This window comes from Harpia harpyja, chromosome 21, assembly GCF_026419915.1.
Source record: "Harpia harpyja isolate bHarHar1 chromosome 21, bHarHar1 primary haplotype, whole genome shotgun sequence".
Classification (NCBI taxonomy): Eukaryota; Metazoa; Chordata; class Aves; order Accipitriformes; family Accipitridae; genus Harpia; species Harpia harpyja.
The window spans coordinates 5,328,185-5,353,094 of NC_068960.1; the positions used below are offsets into that span (position 1 = coordinate 5,328,185).

General features: G+C 37.7%; 1 protein-coding gene across 5 annotated transcripts in view; it reads right to left on the reverse strand.

Moving 5' to 3' along the window:
• Nucleotides 1–15,723, reverse strand: part of SDK1 (sidekick cell adhesion molecule 1) — a 419,217-nt gene extending 403,494 nt beyond the window's left edge. The window contains exons 1-2 of one of the 5 annotated variants that reach the window (XM_052772288.1): nt 15,694–15,723; nt 13,770–15,162 (exon numbers count right to left, since the gene is read on the reverse strand). In XM_052772288.1, the coding sequence (XP_052628248.1) occupies nt 13,770–14,241 (472 nt within the window). In that variant the 5' untranslated portion in view covers nt 14,242–15,162; nt 15,694–15,723. Of the gene's footprint in view, nt 1–13,769; nt 15,403–15,435; nt 15,474–15,598; nt 15,653–15,693 lie in introns of those variants that run through there. The other 4 variants (XM_052772287.1, XM_052772289.1, XM_052772286.1 and 1 more) reach the window with 4 other exon arrangements.
• Between the last annotated feature and the right edge of the window lie 9,187 nt (nt 15,724–24,910).

A 24,910-nucleotide genomic window follows, 5' to 3' on the forward strand; every position in this document is an offset into this window, starting at 1 on the left:
CTGCTCTAAGAAAACCCTCTGCAAGAGCCAGCACCTTTTAGCTGGTTTTCCTATTGAACTTTTTTTCCCTGTAACTTACAGTTTGGGGTATGTATTCTATTCTCTGCCCAGATGGACAGTGTCAGGAATTTATAGATAAGAACTCAAGAAAGATCCTTCATCTTCCAGTGTGGAAAAAGCCATTTATGCAGTATCTCTGTTGTCTCCCACACAGGACATCCTTTCTGCTAATAAAAGTCCCTGCAGTAGGTACAAAAAAAACCCAACACCACAACAAAAAAAAAAAATTAAAAAAAGGCAGGTGAAAAAAAGGAGCAGGGGTAAGGGAAAGCTCTGGAAATATGGGATGCTGGTTTTTCTAGAAAGGACTGTAATTAGCCTAATAACTGACATGTGTACTATATAAGGAAAAAAAAAGACCTTTTTGTGCTACGTGACTATGTAATAATGGACTTCACTTTTTTTCCCCACAAATTTAAAAGCACACTTAATAAATGACCAATAGTGATGATAGACTATCCTTTACCAAGGACTCAAAGAGCAAAGGTTTCAAAGAGCTTGAAACCTGTTGCCTTTAGCTTTCTTCAAAGATAGTATGTCTGAAAGATCCAAACTCTTTGTTTCTGACAGAACTGCTGCACACACAGTGATATGAAAAAGCACAACTAAATAATTGAATAACCACAAGTATTTTGACTCTAACATGATTACATTTCACAATGCAGATTTATGAGATTCAAGATCTCCATTTAAGATCATGCCATTTCATACAGTTTCTCTCAGTCAATATAGAAGGTACAAAATGAAACTACATTTAGATGCAGTCATAAATACAAATTATGCTTAGAAATCTGAAATTCAGCAATATATGCATTTAAATCACAAAAATTAATTTTATACCACTCTCCAGTAAATTACAGCATCACACAAAACACAAGATACTGATATTAATGTCTCTATCTGAAACAAAAAAGAAAAATTCCTCCCTGTTGTATGTCATTTGGCTTAAGAACAGCATCTTAAATGTTTATTAAGGTCACAACATTTTAGATAATTACTTCAATATCATTGTTTTCACATAGTTTCAGACAACTAAGAAAGATTATAAAGGAATATTATGTGTTTAACAGCAACAAATATGATCTAAATGTGAAGCTAAAATTCTTAAAATATATTCTGATTTTCTCTAATATAAAGAAAATTAATAGCCAGATAATTTTGTGGGGGAAAAAAAACTTCGAAAGGTCTATATAATTAAACGTGGATTGACTGCACATAGCAGAATGAGGTTTTTAAAACTCAAACACTGTACAAAGTTAAATGTTTAGACTTAAAATATCAGAAGCATTTTAAAATGGATTTTGATACATTTATGTGAAATGAGAACAAATAAACCTCACAAAAGGAAGGAGGCGGCCTCCAAAATGAGTGTTTTAAAAACTGAGATGTTGTTAGATGGCCTTAGTTAAGGCTGGGCACTATTCATACTATTTCTGTAGCTTACCTCCATGGTTTTTTTCTTTGCTTTATCACTCCATTGCTTCTGCCAGCAAAATTTAGAGGAGCAGGTGAAGGCAACTGAGTAGGGAAGAAGGAACTATGAGTGGAAATTATTGCTAGAACAATATTTTCCTTCTTACACTGCACCCTGAGGGTCACAGTTCTGAACACTATAAGGGTGCAAATATTCAACTCAATGCCAAATGACACAAAACATTCTTTCAGATATGTTAAAATAACCTGTTAAAAAAAGAGTTATTAAAAACAGGGCAGAGGCATTAAAATGTAATTTTGGAAAATATAATTATGCAAAGCACTAATATGCTTAATAATTATATGTTAATTTAAAACTTCTTTCTATGTAGATGTAATACTTTGTCTACAAAAACCAGAAAAGTAAAAGAACTTCTGACCAGCATCAGTATAGGACTTCAGAGGGCTTGAACACACTGAAGGCTTCAAAAATCCCCAACATATCAATCACTATGGACAGTTCTTCATATGTACAGTAAATTCTACTTGTCAGCTTACTACATGAGCTCTGAATAGCTATGTCTTGTGTTTTATTTGCCTTTATGCAGCATATGACCAAGCATGCATACACACAGTTTACTCAGCATGTAGCCATTTTTCCAGAATTTCAGGGCAGCTGAGACTGTTGGATGTCTGGACAAGTGACTGAGAGCTGCAAATAGGTATGAAATCAACATTTGCCTTTCACACAGTATATAAGATTTGACTGAATTATGAGAAACCCATATCTGGCAACTCTAGTACTGGTTTTGGGAGCTCTTTCAGTCAAGGCAGTCACATCCTTAGAACAGCACTATATCTGGTCTTGTAATAAAACAAATAGCAAACATTTTCTTTCTTTCACAAGTTAGATAATATCCACTGTCTTTGTCACATGTTAATAGTTCCAACAGAACTCTTCTGGTAAACACACAGATATGGATGTTAATTAAATTCAACTCAAGTGTGAGTGACAACTAGATGCATCGCACGTGCCCAACACCAACACTCACTAAGCAGTTATAAAAAATGTGCAATATGCCATAATTTACCAAAGCACCAATACCTAATCACTTCATGCTGCAATGAATTTCAAGTAAACATGAGTAGTTATGCCATTAATTCTAATTAACTGACAGCTAACAGTTACTCCGCTATAGTGAACATTTGCACAAAAGCTGTTTTATCAGTATTTATAATGTCCAGCGGCTCTACAGAAAGATATTTAGAACACTAAGAATTCTTGTAAGAATTGTTCTTATATGTAAGAACATTTGTTCATATGCAAGTGTGGAAGTCCAAAAATACTCAGCACTGTATTTTTTATATACAATATGAAAACTTTGACCTCATTTGTATTAAACCATCAGGACAGATATTAAATAATATCACTGATCACTTATTAACCTAATAACTCTTTTTGACCAGACCGCACAAGCACAAACTGACAGTTACTCTTTTCTTTTGTTTTCCAAGTCAGCTAAGTGATCAAGAGGAGCTAAGCTTTTTGTTATTACCCAGCTGCACTAGCACATGATGATTGAAAACTTCTGGGGATGTAACTTTAGGTAAGATCAGAATATACCCTAGCGGAGAGGTTTTTCACAAGCTGAAGAGTTTACACTGGCACTGATGTAACTGAGCCACAGAATAAAATTAGAAGATTAAAAATACCATCTCCTAATTCACCTGCTACCAATTCATACTGATAAATCACTTCCCTTTATTACTGTACTTGCCAACAGGTGAAAGCTTTTGTATTTTGTCATTTGTAAGTATACAAAAATAACTCCTACTTACTGATCTTTGATTTAATCCTTGATTTATTAACTATCACAATGAAACTAACAATTTAAAGGGCAATGAAAACACAATCCTACTTAGTGAGAGTAGAACCTAGACCAAAGAATATCCTTCCTTCACTGAGCCTGCTTGAACTCAGCCATTTAGGGAAAGCCACCACTGTTTCTGAGGTAATTTTAAAAGCTCTATCTGCCTACAGCTTCGTCTGCTGACAGTTTTTAGTTTCGTTTGCCTGTGTTTTAGTTGTGTTTATGTGTCTTCTCACTGACTGCCAACTTATAGAGGAAATTGCCTATAGAAAGGAAATACTAGAACAGATGTATTCAGCATAATGTCAAATGTATTAAATAAATTGGAAAAAGTTTTATGTCTCTCTTCAGTCAAAGAGCATTTAGGGTGAAAGTGATACCACATTTGTTGGTGAAAGCTATTTTGCAGGCATCAAGCTTCTATTCTGCATTGTTATAGATGAAAAGTATCCATCTCTGCCCATGAGATAAGGATGGTCCATTTGCAGAGCCATCTTACATTTTCTCACTGGCTGCTCCACTGATTTTTTTTATAGTGGAGCTCAACAATTTGAAAATGTCAAAAAACTAAGTTTTAGATCTTACCTGAATTTCTGTAACAGAATTAATAAGATTTGCACTCTTCAAATTTTAACAGGCACAACAGTTAACATTGCAGATTTTTATTGAAACCAGTATGCCATAAATATGTCTGTTCAGGTTTTGGGGAGCAGAAGACATAGCTATACCCAGTATACAAAAGCTGAAAATTATACTAATGAGAAATGTGAATGGGATTGACATGGCATCATTTTAATTATGATACACTTACATAGTGAATGTAACATTGAATTACCAGCACTGAAAACTTTTGAGTTTGACATGACTGTCATTAACTCAGAATTCTCAACTGAAGATTCAGAAAAATATGCATAAATATTTGACCCATTAAATGCTAATAATAAATCATATGTAATGAAAATAATTAAATCTGAGGAAGATTGCTATCAACACTAGTATAGAAGAACTTGAGGCAAGATGTTAGGTACTACATAAATAACTTCAAATTTTCAAAATGCACAGGTATGAAATCTACCTTGCTCTGTTACTCGTTGATACTTCAAGCTTGTGGATAAGTGGGAGATTTATCCTCAGAGTCACCTGAAATTCTTCTGCTGATGACTTCATTAAACAATAACATCACCAGCCTATTTTGTTAATTGAAGTAAGGTAGAATCAATTAACCTATTCTCCCATTTCCATGAACAGAAACAATTAAAAGTGAAATTTTAGCCTTGTTGTATAGATAATGAGCACTAGCATGATCAGGCTCTGTGAATAGGAAACACCTTCTCTCAGTCTACAAATTTCAAGAAGTTACTATCTAAAATATGTATTATTTTCAAGAGGAAAAGAACCCCACAGACCTCTCAGTAGTTCTCAAAAGCTAAGAATCTTGCATGCTAGTTCCAAGAAAAAAGATAGCACAGAACTTAAAAAAAAAAAATGTTTAAGATAACTAGAATATTATTTTCTTTTTAAAATATGTTATTTTTAAAATGATGGCTGCACATGCCAATGCAGGAAATGAATTTAACAATGATCCACATAGTTTTCTCTATTTAAGACATGTCCAATGTTACTTGAGATAAAGAAGTAACTAGTTATGTTTATTAAAAAGAATTCTAAAGGGAAATGGAAAATTAGTTGATAGCATTTACCTTAAAATCTGGTGTTTGAAGTGGCACGTATTAAAATGGTTTTAAAAAGTAATTTCAGTTACTCCCTCTTCAAAAACAAATCTAACTTCTTCATGGCAATAAAAATAGCAAAAGGAGAAACACAGGAGTTACTATTCTTGATCTCTTGCCTCTTAGTCTTATGTAACATTTTTGAAAAACAATGCCTGGGATAATCTACTGTTAAACAATCTTTCTGATTATCTGTCGTGAACAAGGTCTTCCAGCACAATAAAAGCCCTGCTTCAGATAATACAAGTGTCCTAGAAAAGCTATTCTGTGTCCAGTTAGAGGATAACTAAGGAATCTGTTCTACATTTCGCATCTAGAATCAGGGGTTTTAAACTATCACCTCAGTCTTTTATTAACAGTAGGCATTATTTGTATTACAATAGCATGTAGGAGCAATAATCAGAGACCAGAAGCACTTTGTTGTAGAGGCTCTATCAACCTGGGACAAAAAGATAAAGCAAATAGAGGACAACAGTGAGACACACAGATGGGCATACATGTGAACAATGAGACAGTCTTCATCATGGGACAACAGCATTTCCAGTGCATTTTCAGGTAGGCTACTGTAAAAGGTTTTTTAATGCATCATAGAAAAAAAAAAGAGTTCTTGAAGACTTTAAAGGACACTCTTTGTTCACAGACAAAGAGTTTCTCCTAAACAATAGGGACAGCAGGGAAGAAAGCACAAGGGTGCTATTTTGCAAATGTTACTTTAGCATGATAGGTTAGAATCTGAGTTTATTCAACTTCTTGATACTGAAGGAAAGAAAAGAGTCCCAAACAATCTGCAAGAAAAGTTAGTTGTACCTCTACATGCACAGATTCAAGAGGACTTAAAATTATGCTAATCAGTACACACATTTAGAAATACTGACAGAGAATTACCCTTACCTCCTCCCACCCACTTCAACACTACAGCAGTGTGTCACTTGCCATGTGTCATGTTATGATAAATGTATTATTTTTGAATTACAAGTATGGCATAGCACCATATATTTCTTTCCCAATCACCACATACCATTTAGTTATTTCAGAAGTATTTAGTCATGAATGTCCTTTGCACTTCTTGACAGATAAGAAATAAGAAACAAGGAACACTCCCCAATGTGCAAGATAGTAATGACACAAATATTAGATGAGCAAACAGTGCCAGTATAACAAAATGCATTTTTTCTAAACGTCTGAACATCTGAAATATTTGCATTATAGTTCCATTGTTTTCTTAGTACGTTCCCTTAAAAGGTAGCATTGCTACTGAGTAAATGTCCTATGAACTCAATGCCAAAAACACCTATCAAAGCCACAACATTCTCAGCTAATAAATATAGAAAGTTAGACAAATACGAATCTGAGGATGAAAGTCGTGTCTACCAGATCTTCTGATTCTTTGTGTAATAATGAGTTACAAACTTCAATTTCAGCCTGGAATCAATGCGGGACTATTTTGGCAACATGTACTGGAGCTATGTATCATTATTCTCTACTTTCTGGTCCAAAAGGGCTATACCCAACAAATTATTTTTTAGATAACTTGTTAGACCTAGGAGTTTATTAGAAAAATATATGGCTTATGTCTTGAAAGACCATAAAGTGGTTTAAAGAGACCTAAGGGACAATGATTTATCTACCAGAATCAACCTTCTCTTCAGGCTGCAGCAATAGAGCATAGAAATGTGAAAAACAGGATTAAAGATTCAAGTTATCTGCCTAAAAACCGCAAATGCATTATCACTTATCAAAAATGACACTTCAAAAGTTATCTGGATGGTGTGACATAAGATTGTACAATCCACTTCCACATTTTGCATAAAGTGGTGTTAAAGACTTCCTTTTATGAGAGTTGTTGGAACTCATACCACTATTTTACCTGCTGAATCTGCCTATTAGATACAAATGTTAAGACGTCATACCTGTGGAATTTGCAACTTAAGTTACAGTTTCTTTTTTTTTTTTAAGAAAAAATATATTATTCCCATTATCAGTCTTGAGAATTGAGATATGTGGGGATTAAGGGGAATATTCATATTACCTAACTTTAGCACTTACCTTACAAACTTAGGTTAGGAAGACTTTAGGAAGACTCCATCTAACAGAGGGTAAACTCACTGAAAGGGTCTTTCAGAGAAAAAATCCAAAGTTAAGTCTTCTAAACCACTCCTTTAAAGGCACTAACCTTTCTATTTTCTACCCAGGAACAGCAGCCTCCACGTGTTTGTAAGAAGTTAGGCAATGTACATTCCCTTGTGTTTTGTCTGAGTCTGAAAACTCTCTAAGAATTTAAGCTGATCTTAGTGATGGCTGCCAGGGTCATGCCCTCTGGCCATGCATTCCCATCACCTCTTTTGCTTTGTCCCTGATGCTTGTGTGACCCCAGTTTGAGCTAGTTCAGGGAGCTGAACAGCTGAAAATTAACTTTAAAAACACTTCCCTTAAAAGGCCTAGATCTACATTTTCAATATTAGTGAGGGTGTCATTTGTCTTACGCCTCAGGGGCATTTCACAGATAAAACATATGATTAGCAACAGACTAGTATATATTCTAGTAACAGATTTATTATTTTTCTTAGCGAGGGCAGAACAAAAAATAACCCTTAGTAAACCAAAAACACTAATGCTCAAGATACGGTATACAAATACCATGTGTGTCTAGAAGCTAACTAATTAAGTTAGTATGCACATTAAAATAAAAGGTTCTTCCCTTCTAAGCCATGTAACCCCTTAAGCTCAGACCTGCAAGTGCTCCATGAACTAATTCCTACAGAACCTATTGGAAGTTCCAGGGCCGTGACATTTCAATGACCATGTGCATAAAGGAATAGGGAAGTTTTACTTATATGAAAAAAAAATTCATCACATCTATTTAACACCTATTTATAACCAATAAACTGAGAAAACAATACACTTCCCGTAAGAAAACATGCCAACTACTAAACACCTCCAATTTAATAAATTTAACTAGGCTACATGTGAGGCCACTTATCAGAAGAGTCCTAGGGAATGGAAATTATGAAATTGTCTGAAATAGTCTATAACAAGACCAACATCAGCACAGACAGAAATAACTCCAGAAACCCCAATTTCTTCAGGAACAGACCTTTCATGGAGTTATATTTTTGTTCTGCATGAGCTATATGGGTGGTGAAGGGTCATCTTTGAGGCACATGGAGCGAAGAGTCTTTATTCACTAGAAAATACTCACTCAATAGTCAGAAATAGAAACCAAGTCTCACCAATCACCTGCTTTCCAGCTGTAATAACTGCAAGTAGTCTAATCCAATGCCACGCTATAGCTGCTAACAGTTCTTCCTTTAGTCCACACAAAAGTCGTCTTGTGCTGAATTTAAAAGATTTGAAGTAAATGAAAGATGTAGCCAAGCACTGACAAGAAAACAAAATACTGAAAAACTGATCAGTGAGCAGTATTCGGTCTTATTTCTGACTAATGTAGAGAGTAAAATAATATGTGTCAATTTAAATTTAATCATAATGCAGATGCATAAAGAAGTCAGATTAAAGATGCACAAGCTACCTTAGTTCTGGCATTTTCTAATCTCTGCACAAATCTTACAAAAATTATTCTAGTTTATATATTACAACTTCAAGAAAACACAATTTTGAAAAGACCAACAAATCATCAATTTGTTCATTAAAAACTATTTAAATACATATTGTGTATGTACATGTGCAGAGGGAGAAAGAAAGGTCTATTTCTGCAATGAACTCAGTCAGCATGAACAAGATTTTGCTCCATGAGGAATCTAATTGCCTCTAGTCTGCCCACAGATTTATTACAGCAAAAAGGTTCAAGTGAACCAAATAACTAGTCCATTCAGAAAGTGATGCTCAGGTAAAACTGTATACAAAGTTGCTAAATGCATTAACATCTTTTATTTTAATCAAGATTGTGTTCAAGACTTGTACGCATGTGCTGGTAAGAACAATAAAACACCACCACCACCAAATCCCTCTGAGACATACGAAAGCCCAAGCCCTTCACTTAACAGCTTCCTAATAATTCACTTTAAGATTGTTTATTAAAATTTCTGTGGTTTGTTTAATCAGTCAGACAATCTTTAAAATATTAGCCAATATTTGTCTTTGTTATTCAAAATATATGACTATGCACAGAGATGACAGAACCTTCCAGAACAACCTTTCAAGGACTATGAGCCATAGACACAGATTCCCTTCTGTTCTTCTGAAGTGATGTGAAAAGTCACACAGCATAACTGCCACAACCTCTCTCTCCGTACCTAGGTCATTCCTGGTCTAAGCATCTACTGGTAGTGCATGAAAACAACATTGATAAACACCTATTACATACGGTCTTTCTTCACCTCTAATATTACTGCACTCTAAAGAAACTATCGGAAACTCTGTACTTAAGATGTTAATAGATAGATATACATATCTCTTTGAACTTGCTTTGAGAAGTCTTGAGAAGTCATTTTTCAGCAAAACATAAGCATATAAACCAAACCTAGATTTACCACAGTACAAAGAGTTGGAAGTCACATGATATGGTCACAGAAAAAGCCAACTGTCTCCACGCCATTTCTATTTAGAGTAGGCTTGTATCTACCCCTCCAAATCAATTTTTTGTTATAATTATATACAGAAAGAATTCACCTGTTTAAAAACCAAGACATGCTTAAGATGTTCATCTAAAGAAAGGGAACACAAGAGGTAAATCCAATACAAATTTATGAGTTTCCAATAAACAGTAACAGAATCTTTTGGAATTAGAAATGCATCATTCTACCTTTAATTCAGAATGCTTTTCACTCTCCAGTAAGTATTGCCCTCACATTTAACTGTCTCTCTGTCCTTCCAACAACTAAATACTCTATACAAGTTGCTTATCATGTCTGCATCTAATGCAATTTGAAATTTGCTTGAAAATGCTTCCTACACTTAGCATATTTATAAGTTACACCAGATCAAATATTTAAATTAAAAAAGTTGGGCCCCAGAAATATTTTCTTCTATCTTCCATGTCACAGCTTCTGTCAAAGCGTAATAGATATCAATATCACCTTAAATGCACATTCAGGTACATGCAGAATTCTGAATTACAGATTTGACCAAGTAGCATAAAAAGAGTACACTTCCATTGCTGTAAAACTAAGAAAAATCAGACAAGCTTCTCTTTCTTAATATTTAAAGATACCTATCTCCTGTCGGAGAAGCTTAAAGCTTTGCACTGCTTTTATTTATTTTAAAATCATTCTGAACAACAGCCATCAATCCGAAGAAGTATATTTTCTAAGTATTGTTTCACTCTTCAACAAAAGTAAGACATTGGGAAGGTACTGAAATCCATTAAGATGCATGTGGAGTAGCCTCTAGCAACTTCCAGCCTGTTTAAATAAGCAGAATTTTTCTGTTTCCATACAAATATTCTGGTATTTTAGTAAACATTTTGTACCTCAGTAGACATCAGTGTTTGTTAATCTCTCACCTAACTAATAAATTCCAATCCTGCAACGAGCCCAATGTATTCAACAGGACTATGCCCAGGCATGCTAGACCACTGAGCTAGAGGTCACTGCAGGATAACATTCTTCTCAGTAGTTAGTTACTGTGTCGAAATGATTCACTTCTACCATAACCCTGCAAATTCTAATTTGATAATTATAGCGATTATCAATTAGCATCTCATCACTATTTGATGACACACAATGACTTGAGGCTAACTAGCACCTAATACTCAAATTTAACAAAAATGCCATGAAAAGAGGCATCATGGCAGAGGCTAGCAGGCATTAAGAACGGAGTAAACAAAGAAATGTGCAACAGTTTTCAGACTCTTACAGGTTAATTTTTCCGACAAGCTTCCCATTCACAGATGGGCCAATGTAGTAAACCGGGTGAGACACACACATAGTCTAAATGGCGTTTATGCATATCTGCAGCCATTACAGAAGCTGGAGTACTACTCTAGGCTACATTCATAGGACAGGCCACAACCTTTGTCATCTCTATGTTTCTTCCACCCAGAAAAACCACTCCCATAATGAGAAGGTCTGCACTAACAATACTAAGGTTCAAAGAAAATACTTTATTATTCAGTACAATAAACCACTGTGTGCTTCATAAGAATTAAATTCACTTTGAAAAGGAAAAAGAAATCAAATAAATTGTTATATCTAATTACATACCACAACTACCAGAAGACAGAAAAGCTAAGTACAAAATGAATTTACAAGTTGTTTTATCTACAGTCCGCCTCTAGTTCTGCTGTTACATGGATGATCATTCAAGTCTAGAGAATACTCAACCAACCTGTTGGCAGTTGAAAACCTTTTCTTCCATTCACCTTACAGTATAAAATACTTTATCTCAACGACTTTATCTAATCTGTTTCCTATGAACTAAGAACCTGCATTTCAGGATGCCTGAAATATTTCTTCAATGCTGAAATAGTTATTATAGAAACATTAGCTGGTTATAGCATAGTATTATGATTCATTCAAAATAGCCATGGCCCATATATTTAGCATGTTCATTTTTTTATCACATAAAAAGACTGGAGTCATGTAATTCTCTCATGCGTATGACCACATCATTCCATTAAAAACTTTCTGTGGGCTGTAGCAGAATTTCCATTTTCACCAAGGACTTTTATAAAAAACTGTCATCTTCTCTCTAAGGTAAATTTTTGCATAAAAATTATGAATGTATTAGAATCCATTAGAATTCAGAGTGCAAAAGAATCGTAAGTTATAAATGAATACAAATTTTGTGAAAACCTAATAGAAGCACTCTGCATTAAGACCTCCATGCTGGTTTATGTATTGAAGAATTTTTAGAGGACTAACTGTAATTTGCGTTTTCTGCATTATATAAAAATAAAAACGTATTTTGTTTCTGCATTATATAATTGTTTTATGTTTCATTGCTTAATGTCTTCTAAACTCTATACCTTTATCTGCACCAATATTTCTCAGAAATAATGTATCTTACTCTCTTCGCTTCCCCTCCCCCTCTTAAATACTTATGGGTAAAACTAACTTGGTGTTAGGACTTTAGGATAGTTTGTAAACACTACGTAACCCCCTGCGATATATATTACCTAAAACTGATACTACTGCAAATGCTTAGCAGTCTGAAATACGCTATTGAAAAATTTTTCTATACTATGTGGTAAACAAAAGTTTCCATTCACTTTGTATGGCTAGTTTACTACTAAACCACAGAAAACTGTTTTACATGGCATCTAAATTGATTCCTGAATCACTGGCACTTAAAACTGCCTTATATGAAAAATTTTTGCCTTTTTAATCTAAACAGCAAGAATCATCAGCATTTGTCTTCCAAAATGAAGCATCATGTTGGCATCTATCAACAACAACTACCAAAAGAAAAAAAGTGATGGGAATTTTAATTGGCAGAGGGAATTATTTCAGGTATGTCTTGTTTCAGAATAACAATACCCTGTTAGGGCTTGCAGGCCTCAGCATAAGTAGTTTGGGAATAGCAATGACAGCATAAACAAAGCACTGAAAAAGGTTTATGAGGGTGGAGTCCATTAGTAAACACCTGATTAAAACTCTTCCGTATCCTGCGGCTCCAAACTTTCTGAGGATACAGTAGTAAACCCTGAGCTGACAAACTACAGCAGACTTGGCTTATAACCCCTCCTCCTCAACACACAAGCCCATCCAGTTATTAAAACTGAAGGCACCGTTGTTCCCTGTGAAATACTTGAAAACAAAGAACTAAAACACAAAGACCATTCCCCTTCATAGAGTATTAACTTCCGCTTTTAATAATTAACTCATCGTCCCACACGATACAGTTCTGCATTGTCCAACACATACCACTTCAGCCAGACAATGCACACAGCAATAAAACTCAATCCAGCAAAGAAAGTGAAAGCTGCGTTTGTTCAGCCTGTTATTTGGCGCAGCCAACTGTAATGCTTCTGCCTGCCATTTATTGTTTACTCTGTCAAAGGATTATTAAGAATTAAGCTACATTTGGCAATTTCTTGAGAAGGGAATTTACATGCAAAGTGACTGACACTTGATATTTAAAGTCTATTGGTCGACTCTGACCCTTCGTTTACAAGTGACTCATTTGACTGCAAGGATCTCTGATGTGGAAATGCTCAGATACGAATCAATTGCAGTTTTTGTCTCAGCTAAATGTTACTTGGCAATCCAAAAGAAATGAACAATGCTCAAACGGAGGTTCACATAGAATAGTACTCATATGTTTAAAGAATTCCATTTACATGCCTGATTTAGTTCTAGTCGGCAGATTTATGACTCCCCTTCTCCTAATAACTTATCTCAGTGCACAGTGTTTTTAAACACACACACACACACAAGCAGCAGTTAACTCTTTTGCTGCCTAAAAGAACAGAAATGTACGGACGTATTTAAGTAAATAAAAAAAGCAGGTGAGGTCCCCATAGGGCTTTTGATTCTCTGTGGGAGGTTGGGATAGGGGAAGGATAGGACGAGAAAGGGAGAGAAACATGTAGGTACAGTTTGCAAATCCCTGTTCCATAAAGAAACGATTGTGTGTAAGAAACGACCATTCCTACATGAAATCAGCTCAGTGCGAATTCTGCAGTTTACCTCTGGAAAGGGTAAAGTAAAAGGGTTTCTCTGTACCCGAGCGAGATTCCCTTCCTCTTAGAAGGCAGATGCAGCATTTCTATAAACAAAAATGTCTCTAGCCCTACCTTGTGCCAGTGCTTGCAACATGTGGAGCTGAAGCAACAGAAACGCCCACCATCCCCGACAGAAGATGAAACAGAAGTTTAACTTTATCATCATTCCGCCTCGCCTGCTATTCCTTCGGGCAATAATTTCGCGATCCACCCTTCTTTCAACCGTTATTGCCTCACTGATCCCCATCCGATCCGACTGCCTGCCACTCCTGACAGCGCTTTGGTCATTGCTCATTCCGCACCCCGAGGCCGGGCTCTCTGTGGTGGGTTGGGAACATCGCCCGCTGCCTTTGCCCAGGAGTTTGGGGGGGACTGAAGCCCCCACTTCACAGGAACGGCGGACTCTTTGATTTGTGCTCACTTTGCATGCAACCCGAAAGCAGCCGTCCGCGTGCCTCCCGGTATGATAATCGCCACCTAAGTCAATGTTTCTTGTGGAGGTATTGATTGCACCAAAACAACCAGTCAGAAATGTGAAACACATGTTTCTCTGCACTGTCACATCCAATGCCTTCAACAGAGAGGGAGTAAGTTTATTGGCGTCAGTATTTCAGTAAATCCGGATCCTTCAGCACATCGGTAACAGAAACAGAGAAAGACTGATCCATCTTAGCCACCAGCAGACAACCCAAGACAATCCAAAGAGTACCTTTCATACCGCAACGATGATGGAAACTGTTACCCCTGTGATTTTTGTGAAGCGTGGTGAGTTTTCCAGCATGTGTCCCATTCTGCTGTAAAAACCTTGCGATGGAAGTGTTAAATTCTCGTAGAAGGGGGGAAAAAAAAAAAAGCGTCAAGGAAAAAAAAAACCTAATTGAAAGTGTCTCGCTATTCCTTGTGCTAAGGATTTATTTCAGACAATTTCAAGATTAGCCATGCAGACAGGGTAGTCTCCAGATATCCCCGCAAAGCTCTGCATAGTTTATATTAATCCGATTTTCTTTTGGATACAAATCTCTACCGTCAATAGAAGGGTTTGAAGGGTCCTCGAGCAGGTAAATTGAGCAGCTCTGGCTGTGATTCCAGCTCGCTGTGCAGTCAGTCAGCCACAGGCCAGCGGCAGTGTCACTTGAACTCTCACGTTCAGCCGGAGGTAGGGAAAACCTCAGTTGATCATATCTCCCTCCTCCTCGAAGACTGGTGCTGGTCTCTTTCTTGCAGGGAGACCACGACAAAAATCACCTCTAACATGTAAAGCGCTTTTCTTCTGGCCGGCTACGGACGCAGCAACGAAACAAACCCTCAGCTGGTTAGTGTCCGGAGCGGGGGGAGGGAAAACCTCCCGAAACAAACAGCAACAAGGTGAAATCCTTCCAGCTTTGCTTAGATGGACTCCTGCTTTCCTTGTTTATGCAGCCCAGGGATCCTGGTTCTTCCTCTGAGCCTCTCTCCCTTACAGAAGCTGTAAACACAAGAGGCAAAGCGCTATCACAACAGCAGCAGCGGCGGCAATAAAACCGTACCGAAAAAAAAAAAAAAACCAAAACCCACCCACCAAACAAAAAAGCGCTGAAGGTTTTACATTTAAACAATGCATCGGGGGTTCTTTCAGTCCCGCCTTCCGTAAAGGGAAAAGTTTCGTGGGGGATTCCCTCCCCCCCTTATTAAAAAGAAAGAATACGAGTAGTTATAAAAGAAGTACACCCAGGATAAATGCAAGTTAAAAACAAAGCACCTAGGCGCGAAGTTGATCAAACAAAAATCTTGTCAGCTACCCCCCATCCCCCCTCCCCGAAAGACAGCCTGAACTTTTCTCGCCTCCTTCAGCACAAGCGCGGTTTTAACCCTCCCCTGGCAGCAGGCTCGCACTTCACCCGCCATCCCTCCCGGGCGCCTACCTCGCCGTCTCCGCCCCGCGTCCTCGCTCCCCTCTCACCTCCCTCAAAACCGGCAGACACACTCCCCGCCCCGGCCGCCGCGCCTGCGGGCTCACCTCCCGTCTCCCTTCACGCCTCTCCACAGCCCGCGGGCCCCCCCCACCCCCAAACACACGCCGCGCCTCGTCCCACCTTCCCCTGACCTACACCTCAACGGGGCTGTGTCTGGGGGCGGGGGGGGGAACATCCTCTCACGGAGCTGAGGAGGAAAGCTGCTGGATGGGGAGGGGGGGTTATGTGTGTGGAACTGTCAGGAACGGGCGGGAGGGCGGCACTTCCATACAGGTTTGCCCGCCGGCTCTCCACAGACGCCGGAGGAGGAGCCCCCCCCCTCTCCGCGCGCGCACACACACACTGCCCTGCCGCCAGCGCGGGACCTGCCCGCAGCCGCCTCAAACGCTGTTCGCCCTAACGCTCCGCTCCTCCCCGCCCCCCCCCCCCCGCCGTCCGCTAGCACCGCCTCCAGCCAAACCGCTGATTGGGCGGCAGGCGCGCGAGGCCGGAGCGCAAGAGCCCGCAGCTCGCGCATAGGCGGGAGGTGAGGGGGGGGGGGGGGGAAACGTCGTCCCGCGTCCCTGCGCTGAGCTTTAACGGCCGCGCGCGTGCAAGCCTTGAGGGGACGCGTCACCGCTCGTCCCCGCGCCGGCTTAACGGCCGCGCGCGTGCGCGCCTTGGCGGGACGTTCTCCCGCGTCCCCGCGCTCGCTGCGCCCCCTAGGCCTGTGAAGCGCCGCCGTTGCCGCTGTGGCGGCGGCTGCCGCTGGCAGGGGGCACGCCAGGCACGCCCAGGAAGGCTGGGGTGCGGCTGCTTCAGCTTATACGTTCCCGGCAGCTATTCTTTTTGGCAGCGCACTAGGAAAATAGCAGGTATGTGACAAAGCCAGGGAGCCGGGAGGTGCAAATTAACCCCCCCCTTCCTGCTCTTCGTGTTGTGTTTAATTCAGCCTGCGAGGCTGGCAGCGCAGCAAAGTTTCTGAGCTTGCTTTGGTTTTTTTTATTCAATGAGTTTAGCGAATGTTTGAGTGGAAGATTGGCAGCCAGCTGCTGCTCTTTTTCCCTTTTTGACAAGCTATCTCTTACGATATAGTCACGCAGGCAAACGTAGTAAATTCTCACATCAAATGCAAGGTCATTTTTTGGTATTATTAACGGTTGGCATTACAGGTTTCTAGCTGAGGTACGTTTTTCAAGAAAACACCTTTTTCTTATGCCTTTGCTATTTGATAGCATAAAAAAGGTAAAGCGTCTTCACTGTTTCTACGCCACCCCAGTACAGGTGAACAGCATTTACTCGTTCTGTGGCAATGTCTGCCCCGTGCATGTAATGTGTGCTCCTCAGTTGCACCCTCTTCTATCCAAGCCATCAAATCCATGCAAACCACTGGTCAGTTTTTCGTCTTGACCATCCCTTCGTATCTCACAGGTAAATCTTGTCTGCCAGATTCTCACCTGCACTGGTGCCCATTTCTCGTAGTATCTAACAGGCTATTGAAGTTTACGACATCCATGTTCTGCCCTTCCTTCTTCCCTGTGTGTGAAAGCTTGTTGCTCCTATGCTCTAGAAGTTGCTGTACTTAAATTCTTCTCGTGTTGTCATCTTTTCCCGGTAACTAAAAGACATGAGCTGTACTTCAAGAGCTGTCTCTTGCTTGTGGTCAATAGAGTGTAAATAGCAATTCTGTTGTATCTCTCACGTCACACTTTCCTTTTTTTTGTCTGTAGACCACATGAATAATTATCTACAGATATCAGGACCCATTGCTTATGATTTTCCTTTCCATATGTCCGCTTTGAGAACAATGCAAAGTGAACCTAGATTGTTTTCAGCTGGGTTGAGAACTGACCTCAAGGAAGTAACAATCTGTTTGTAACTCCCATTGTGCCATTAATAGTAGTTAATTTACTGCAGCACGAAGAAACTTTATTTAACTAGTAATTTTGGGTGGGACTGATTTACCTTATCTGGAAACGGAAAGTATATTTAATTGTGCATTTGGTTGGGGTTTTTTTTAAGTACTGTTAACAAAGGAGCACAGGGCTGCTGATGGAAATTTTAGTTTTCAGATTTCAAATTCAGTTTGATTGCTAGGGGAAAGCACTCGGTGCTTCCTTATAAATTCTAAGGAAGACAATTTGCGGTGGTTATGTTATCATTGTCTAAAGTCTGCTGAAAGAGTCATTATCAAACTGTTAAGTTTTAAAACCAAGATGCTACAGAAGAGAAATACTAATTTCTGTTACCTTGTTTAATTTTAGTGAAAGCTTGTTTCCTCTTGGAGTTAATACATTTTCCTTGTAGCACTTTAAATCTGTTCAGTGTGCAAACACAAGAATAGGAAGCTAACCTATTTTCATCATTCAGGCCTTGCTTTTTAAAAATTATTTAAATATGGTAGTGTCTTTTATAGTTGCTAACTCCACATCTTGGGTGAAATGTTTTCAGTTTGTTATTTCCTTATTTTTAAGAATAACCATGTCCCTTTGACACGTCACAGAGGACAACATTTGTGTTGTGATTTTTTTTTTCTGTTTGCCTTGGTTGCAATAACTGTACTTAATAGTGTTCAAACCAGAAAAAAATTAACTGAAGTCTTGTTATCTAGATTAGTAAAAGCATTTCACCATTTTAGTACCTCTGTTCCGTACTTGCTTCTTCACCCTCCCGCATGCATGTAACAAGCGAGGAACTGAACTGTTAAACATGAAGCAGAAAGACTAGTAGGAGAACAGCTCTCCCACCTGAAAAAGCAGAAACAACAAATCTGATGCTCATAAAGACAGAAGAAAGGAGGGGATTGGCTTCCAGGAATTTTAAGAGTAAGTAAAAGAAAAGAAGCAGCAAGGTAGTTAGTTTCACTTAAAGGTGGAGAAAATGAGGTAAAAGAGGGTTTTTTTCCAATGACTGTTGTGTTCTGCAATGAGGTGTGAATGTGGTAAGTCTTCTATGGGCTGCAGACTTTTGTATAATTAGTACAGAATGGTGGGACATCTTATTTACATAAGTGGTGAGACAATGAGACAAAAGAAAAAGGAATAGAAGGGTCCACTACTCAAGACAGGCCACTTAATGAAAGGCAGCTTTCTAGGCAAGAAAATGGAATCATGAAACTACTTCCAGAGGAAAATCTCACCAGTGTTGTACAACCTTAATTCTTAGTTTCTTTTTACAAGATTTTACATCTTCTAGAGTATAGCTTATTGACTCTTTCTAGCATTTGGAGTTAGCTAAACTCCTTTAGAGAGAGCATTCTCATTTACAAATAATTTTATACACTTTTTTGAGAGGTGTGCAGCATGTTGTTTTGATCTAGTGTATCTCCTGATGCAGTCTCTGGTTCTTGCAGTCATTGATGGGTACTCACCAACTGGGGTGTAGATTATACCGAATGCTAAGTTTTTTCAACCAGGTAATTCCTATGGTTTGCTTGCCTATTTTAGTCCTGTAAGCCAAGTAATTATCTTGCATTCATTCTTCTACCAAAAAAACCCCCCACTGATTAATTTTGTATTGTGTAGTATTTTCCATCAGTGCACTTTCTTGGATGATGACTTACTCTACCTGAAAAATTTAACTGGTAAAGGAAAAACCCTTACCAAAAACTTTGAAAATTAAATGGAGAGAGATATGAACACTTTAAAAGGCAAAATCATAATATACTATTGCAACCTAAAAGGTAACATTCTAGTAAGATCTTAATCATACATAATGTAGAACAATTAATATTGCTAATTCCTTGGATAGAAGGCTTTCCTACAGAAGGCATAGATCGTGTGTGTACCCTGAAAACACTGTTTTGTGGTTTGTTCCTGCACTTCCGTTTTCCTTCACTCAAAAACTTAAAGTGCAAACCTTAGGGCAAGTGATTGCATTGACTGCTACATGATTGTCCCAGAAGATTTTTATATTGCCTTTCCTTTTCTCCCAAGAGGGACAGAGCTTTAGAAAACAATGAGTATGTGAGTAGAAAGTAACTTACTTTCAAATGGGATTGGTTTTCAGCATACTAAATCAACCTGAATGCAGTAAACTATTGGGAGGGGGCTAAAATCTTCCTTAACAAGGGTATATTCCCAAGGGTCACTAGCCAGCTGCTTTGCTTTTATGGTGTAAATATGCTTCTACATCAATAATAAACATTGGAAGAGAGGAAAAAATAAAAATCACATTACACAGCTGGAATTCTCAGGGGAGACATTAAACAATGACTTCACCACACTTCTGGAAGTATCTTCTGCAGTGAATGCTGTTGCAAGAACAAGAATAACTCCCGTTAAATTTTATTGGACTTAAATAACTTAATATGGTGTCAGTTATAAAGCCCAAAACAAACAGAATGACAGATTTTTGTTTTCTCCATGTGGTTTGAATTTACATAGAAGAAATTAGAATTAGATTTATACACCTCTTAGGTCTGATTTTAAATTTAGAAATGCTAGCAAATTCAGCGTTAAATGCCTTTGCTTGCTGGTTAATATGGTTGTGCTTAGGAGTCCAGGAACAGACAAGGTACAGTTCTAAGGCACAGCGGTAAAAGTTGAGGGCAGAGTGAATACATTGAAATGTATGTTTCATGGCTTTTATGAGTCTAAGAGCTATCCTGATAGAGCTGTAGCACAGCTGTGTTTGTGTTCAAATACAGTTAAGCTGATATGGACAATGTCTGTACAGTCAGGAGAAGGGGCTAGTGTAGTTTCTGAATTATCCCGTCTTCTGTATTGTCCCAATGTAACAATAGGCTTTCCCATTTAGCTATCAGAAGAAATTCACGATGACCTAGCCACGTCGCCCTGCTGTGTTTTATGGAGTAGAGAGTTAGCAAAGTAACATAAAGGATCAAGACAACAGGTTCTGCGTTTTTGAAATGTAGACTTTTGAAAACATTCTTAGAGCCTCCCAGAGGAAGACTACAGGGGCTGTAATGATTCTACTCCAGACAAGTTTGGCTAGAATGTAGAGAGAGATCTTTTTTTAAGAAGTCTGTGTCTTCAAACACCAGCTGGTCTGGCTATCCAGCCATGGGTTGCAGGGATTGCCCTTTCATGATTCAGATGATGCCCCAGGTACAAGTGACCTGAGCACTTTAAGGAATGTCTGAAATTGCCCATAAATACTAGGGAGGACTTTGGACAAAGACTAAATCTTTTGGTTGTACCTAACCTTTATACTTATGAGTGCCATCTTGGTAACTTTCTCAACCTTCTAGTTGATCAGGAAAAAAATAAATAAATAAAGCAGAACCTGAAACCATAAGTACAAAAGAAATCTACTAAATTGCAACTGAATATTACTACTGAAATGCATTAATGCATCAACTTACACTTGATCACACTAGGTAGAAGACTTTCAGAGAATACCATCAGACTATAGTGAGTGTGGTGTTAGCTGCTTTTTTTTTTCCTCCTTTTTTTTTTTTTTTTTTTTAATCCAGAACTGAACCAAACCCCATGCACAACATTAAAAGGTACTGGTTCTGCAGGATGTGTTTCAGGTAGAACATAAAATGTGAAGTGCTTAGAAATGAGGTTAGATTTCATGGTGTTTTCCATTTTTCAAAGTAGTAACTTTGATATTTAAAAAAAACCAAAACAAAACAAAAAACTGAAGTCATTGTATACCATGCCAGATCCAGTGTCATTTCTGTTGGTTACACATTTCTTAATTTCCTGATTTTCTTTTACTAAGATGCTATAATATGACCATGGTTTCACCCAGAGAGGATGCTACTTCAACAGTTAGTGAACTGATTATTGTCTCCCATATGCTTACTCACAAAGATATTATGAAGACTTAAACAACATTCTTGCAGTCCCTGAACAGTGTTGTAGAAGATTGTGTTTTTATCAAGTGCATGGGTTATTTTCAGATGCAGTATAAACACCTTGTCTTAAGTAAGTAAAGACATCTGTTGAACATTTTGTGATGGGATTACTTTATTACTGTGAAGAACAGTGTTAAATGTATACATGGAGATCATATTCCAAAAATAGCATATTCTTGAGATACTGTAATTAACTGAGAAATGCAACATAATAGATGTGATGAGTTAGTTCATTATTACAATCCTACATTTTTCTGAATTGATTGACATGGCTCTAATGGAAAAACCTCAAAAGAAAAATCCCATTTATGGTAGTGTAATAACAAGAAGGAGGATGAGAACAATTACTACAAGGGCTTGAGCAATCACACTTACTAAAGGGGGCATAACATCTCAGCCATATTACTGCTTTCATAGTCTACAATTTGCCCATCATATAAAATGAACAGGTCATGAAATGAGAAAGTAAGCTTTAAAGAATACACAGAAGGTATTTACAGCAACTGCAGCATTGGCCACCTTAGTTATAAATTATTTTATTCTCCATAGGATATGAAAAGGTATTGATTAGTAGTGTTTTAAATTAAGATTCAAATCCAGAGGAATCTGCCACTATGGGGACTTCAGCAGAGAGTTTTCTGCCATAATGAGACCATTGCTTGTCTTTTAATGACATTTTGGCTTTGTCAATCTTTTGGGCCTGCACAATTGTGTATCCAAGAATTTTCCAGATTTCTTGATGACTGCAGTTGAGACATCAGGCTTAGATCCCATAACTCCAGTTTGCAAAAATAAAAAATAGACCAGACTCTGTCAGTTCAGGGAAATGAAGTAAGGGGATTAACATGAGTGAGCCAGTGTGCCATCTGGTTTTCACAAGTACTGCTATTTTGGCATATAATTAAAATTGTCCCAAAACATTTTTCCCCACTTATTTGGTGCAGAGGATCTTCACCAGCAGGTTCTTATCTTTAGCAGCTAAAATAATTTATTTGTCACCACTGTTCTCCTTGGCTGCATCCTTGTGTATGTCAACTCACCCCATCTCTTGACTGACTGTCTGTAATTCAACTGGCATCTAATCAGTGCTTCACTGCTTTTCAAGACTGGTTCTTCTCAGTGCGGTGATTCTTCCTTTCCTTATAAGGGTTTTTTTGTTGGTTTGGGTTTTTTAGGATGATCAAAAGCAATTATATTATATCTTTGAATCTGTTCAAGATAGAACAAGGGTCCAGATTAAACACTGAAGAGCTTTCTTTTCCACAGGTCTCTTACCAGGATTCTACTAACAGAAATTAATTTTGTAGAAATCCAGGCTATGGACACGGACAGCACATTTTACCATTCTCATAGCTTTAGCTCAAAGTTATTATTGCTGTTCTGTGCTCAGAAGGGAAGAATGCATACTAGTTACAGAAATTTTATCTTAATTTCCATAGCAATTAAATATTATTTTAAAAGACTAATCTGAAATATTTTCTAAGTGATTCACTTGGGTGACACCCTTGCACCATTTTTAGGAAAGCTGTGAAAATGTATTTCAGTGTGTATTAAGGTCTTTTTATTTGATTCAGATTCAAAATCTCACTTTTCAGTAGTAAACACAATATGAAATGCATATTCCTTGAAAAAACCACCCACAACAAAGGAATTCACACCAGTGGTAAATTTAAACTGCAGTAGAATATTATAATAGCTTTGACTGCAGTAGCTGAATTAAAGGAGAAATATTGGAGTAAAAATAAAATAAAACAATCTTTATTAAAGAAATTTGTGTTTTAAAGAATGTAGGAAAGCTTTGTGGTTATTTACATAGAAACCACTGATTTTTCTTAACTACTCAGTAATGCATCTATGCAGTAATTTGGAATGCTTATACTTAAAACAGATGCCAGCATTATTCTTCAGAGAGTACTCAGAACAGAGTGAGTGCGAGACAGATGGATGCAGAAAAATCAATAGTTCAGAGAACTACATCAGATGCACGCATTTCGCATAGGTCAAGTTTGATGAAACCTAAGTTTCAAGAATCAACACTTCTGATGTAAATAATTCACAGTAATGGAAAAAAACCATTATGCCTATATGGGATGAATGTAAATACACTTTTAAAATAATTGTTCATGAGTTATAATATGCTCTAACTCGTGTAGTTGGTTTATACGTACATATGATTCTACTAATACAGGGTTTTGGGACAGGAAAAGATAGGAGATTTTTCTTCTAGTAATAAGTTTAGCAACATATGGAAAATTTAATGAAATTTAGAGTGGCAGTTGCAGTAAAATAATGCTACAGATTTTTTTCTGTTTTAATGAATGTATTGTAAAAAACTATAAATCTTCACATTAATATTTAAATCTGATCTCATTCCTGACTTTGTATGCATATCATCAGTTTTTAAGTATTCCAAGATGACTATAATATGACCTTCTTTTGGGAGCAGCTCCACAGTGCTCTCATAGCTACAAGAGGAAAATGTAAGTACAAACTACAAGGTGAGATGACATGCTATATAAAGCACTCAGTAATCAGGACAGGACTCCTGTTGCCTTAACAGTGAAATAAAGTAAGGCTCAGCCCAGTCTGGATTGCTACAAAGAAATAGAACTTAATTCTGATCTAGCATGTTAGTTGAACTGGTGCAACTCTACAGATTTTGGTGTCGTTACTTCTGGTTTATATTGGTAAGGTGAAAAAGACACGGAAATTCATGTCATTTTTTTTTCCCAGACCTATAGTGGATTCCAGATCAGACAGTATGTAAGATTAGAATAAGGGCTACTTTGTTTTGCTGAGAATGTATAGCACTGCTTTTAATGACAGTCTTATAAAGGAGCTTTTAAAGTCCCCTCAGAAGGACAAAAATTAAGCAGATAAGGGTGAAACTTCAATATTGAGTTGCAACTTGGGTTCATTCACTCACAACTGAACTAAATTATGAAGTTTATAACCTTAAAAGCCTGTAAAAGCCTAACTATTAGTAAGTAGGGCTAAACAAATTGAAAGAAGGCGGTGCATACATTACCCCTTATAGACACAACTCTTGTTTACTTTTCTTCTGTGTTTGGAAAGAAATAGTGATGTATTTCTTTGTTAGTCAAAATTAATACTTTTTAAGAGTCACAAGGAAGAATGCAAAATACATTCAAGTTTATAATGCTTGGATAATATAATATAATACAATGCCTGGGTATACAAGGGATTCTTAAAAGAATTGCCCAAGAAGTTCTGTGAACTATCAGTGTTTTTTTTAATGAATCTTGAACTCCCATTAAAAGTTCCAGAAGAGTGGAAAGAAAATCCAGTGTAAATATTTTAAGGTTAAAAACAATGCCACAACTAATCCCAGACATGTTAATTGAGGATCAGTTCTCGTGCACTGAAAGGCTGGTTAAGATGGACACAGTAGAAACAAAATTAACAATCAGTGTTGATTGATGTGATTTTTATGT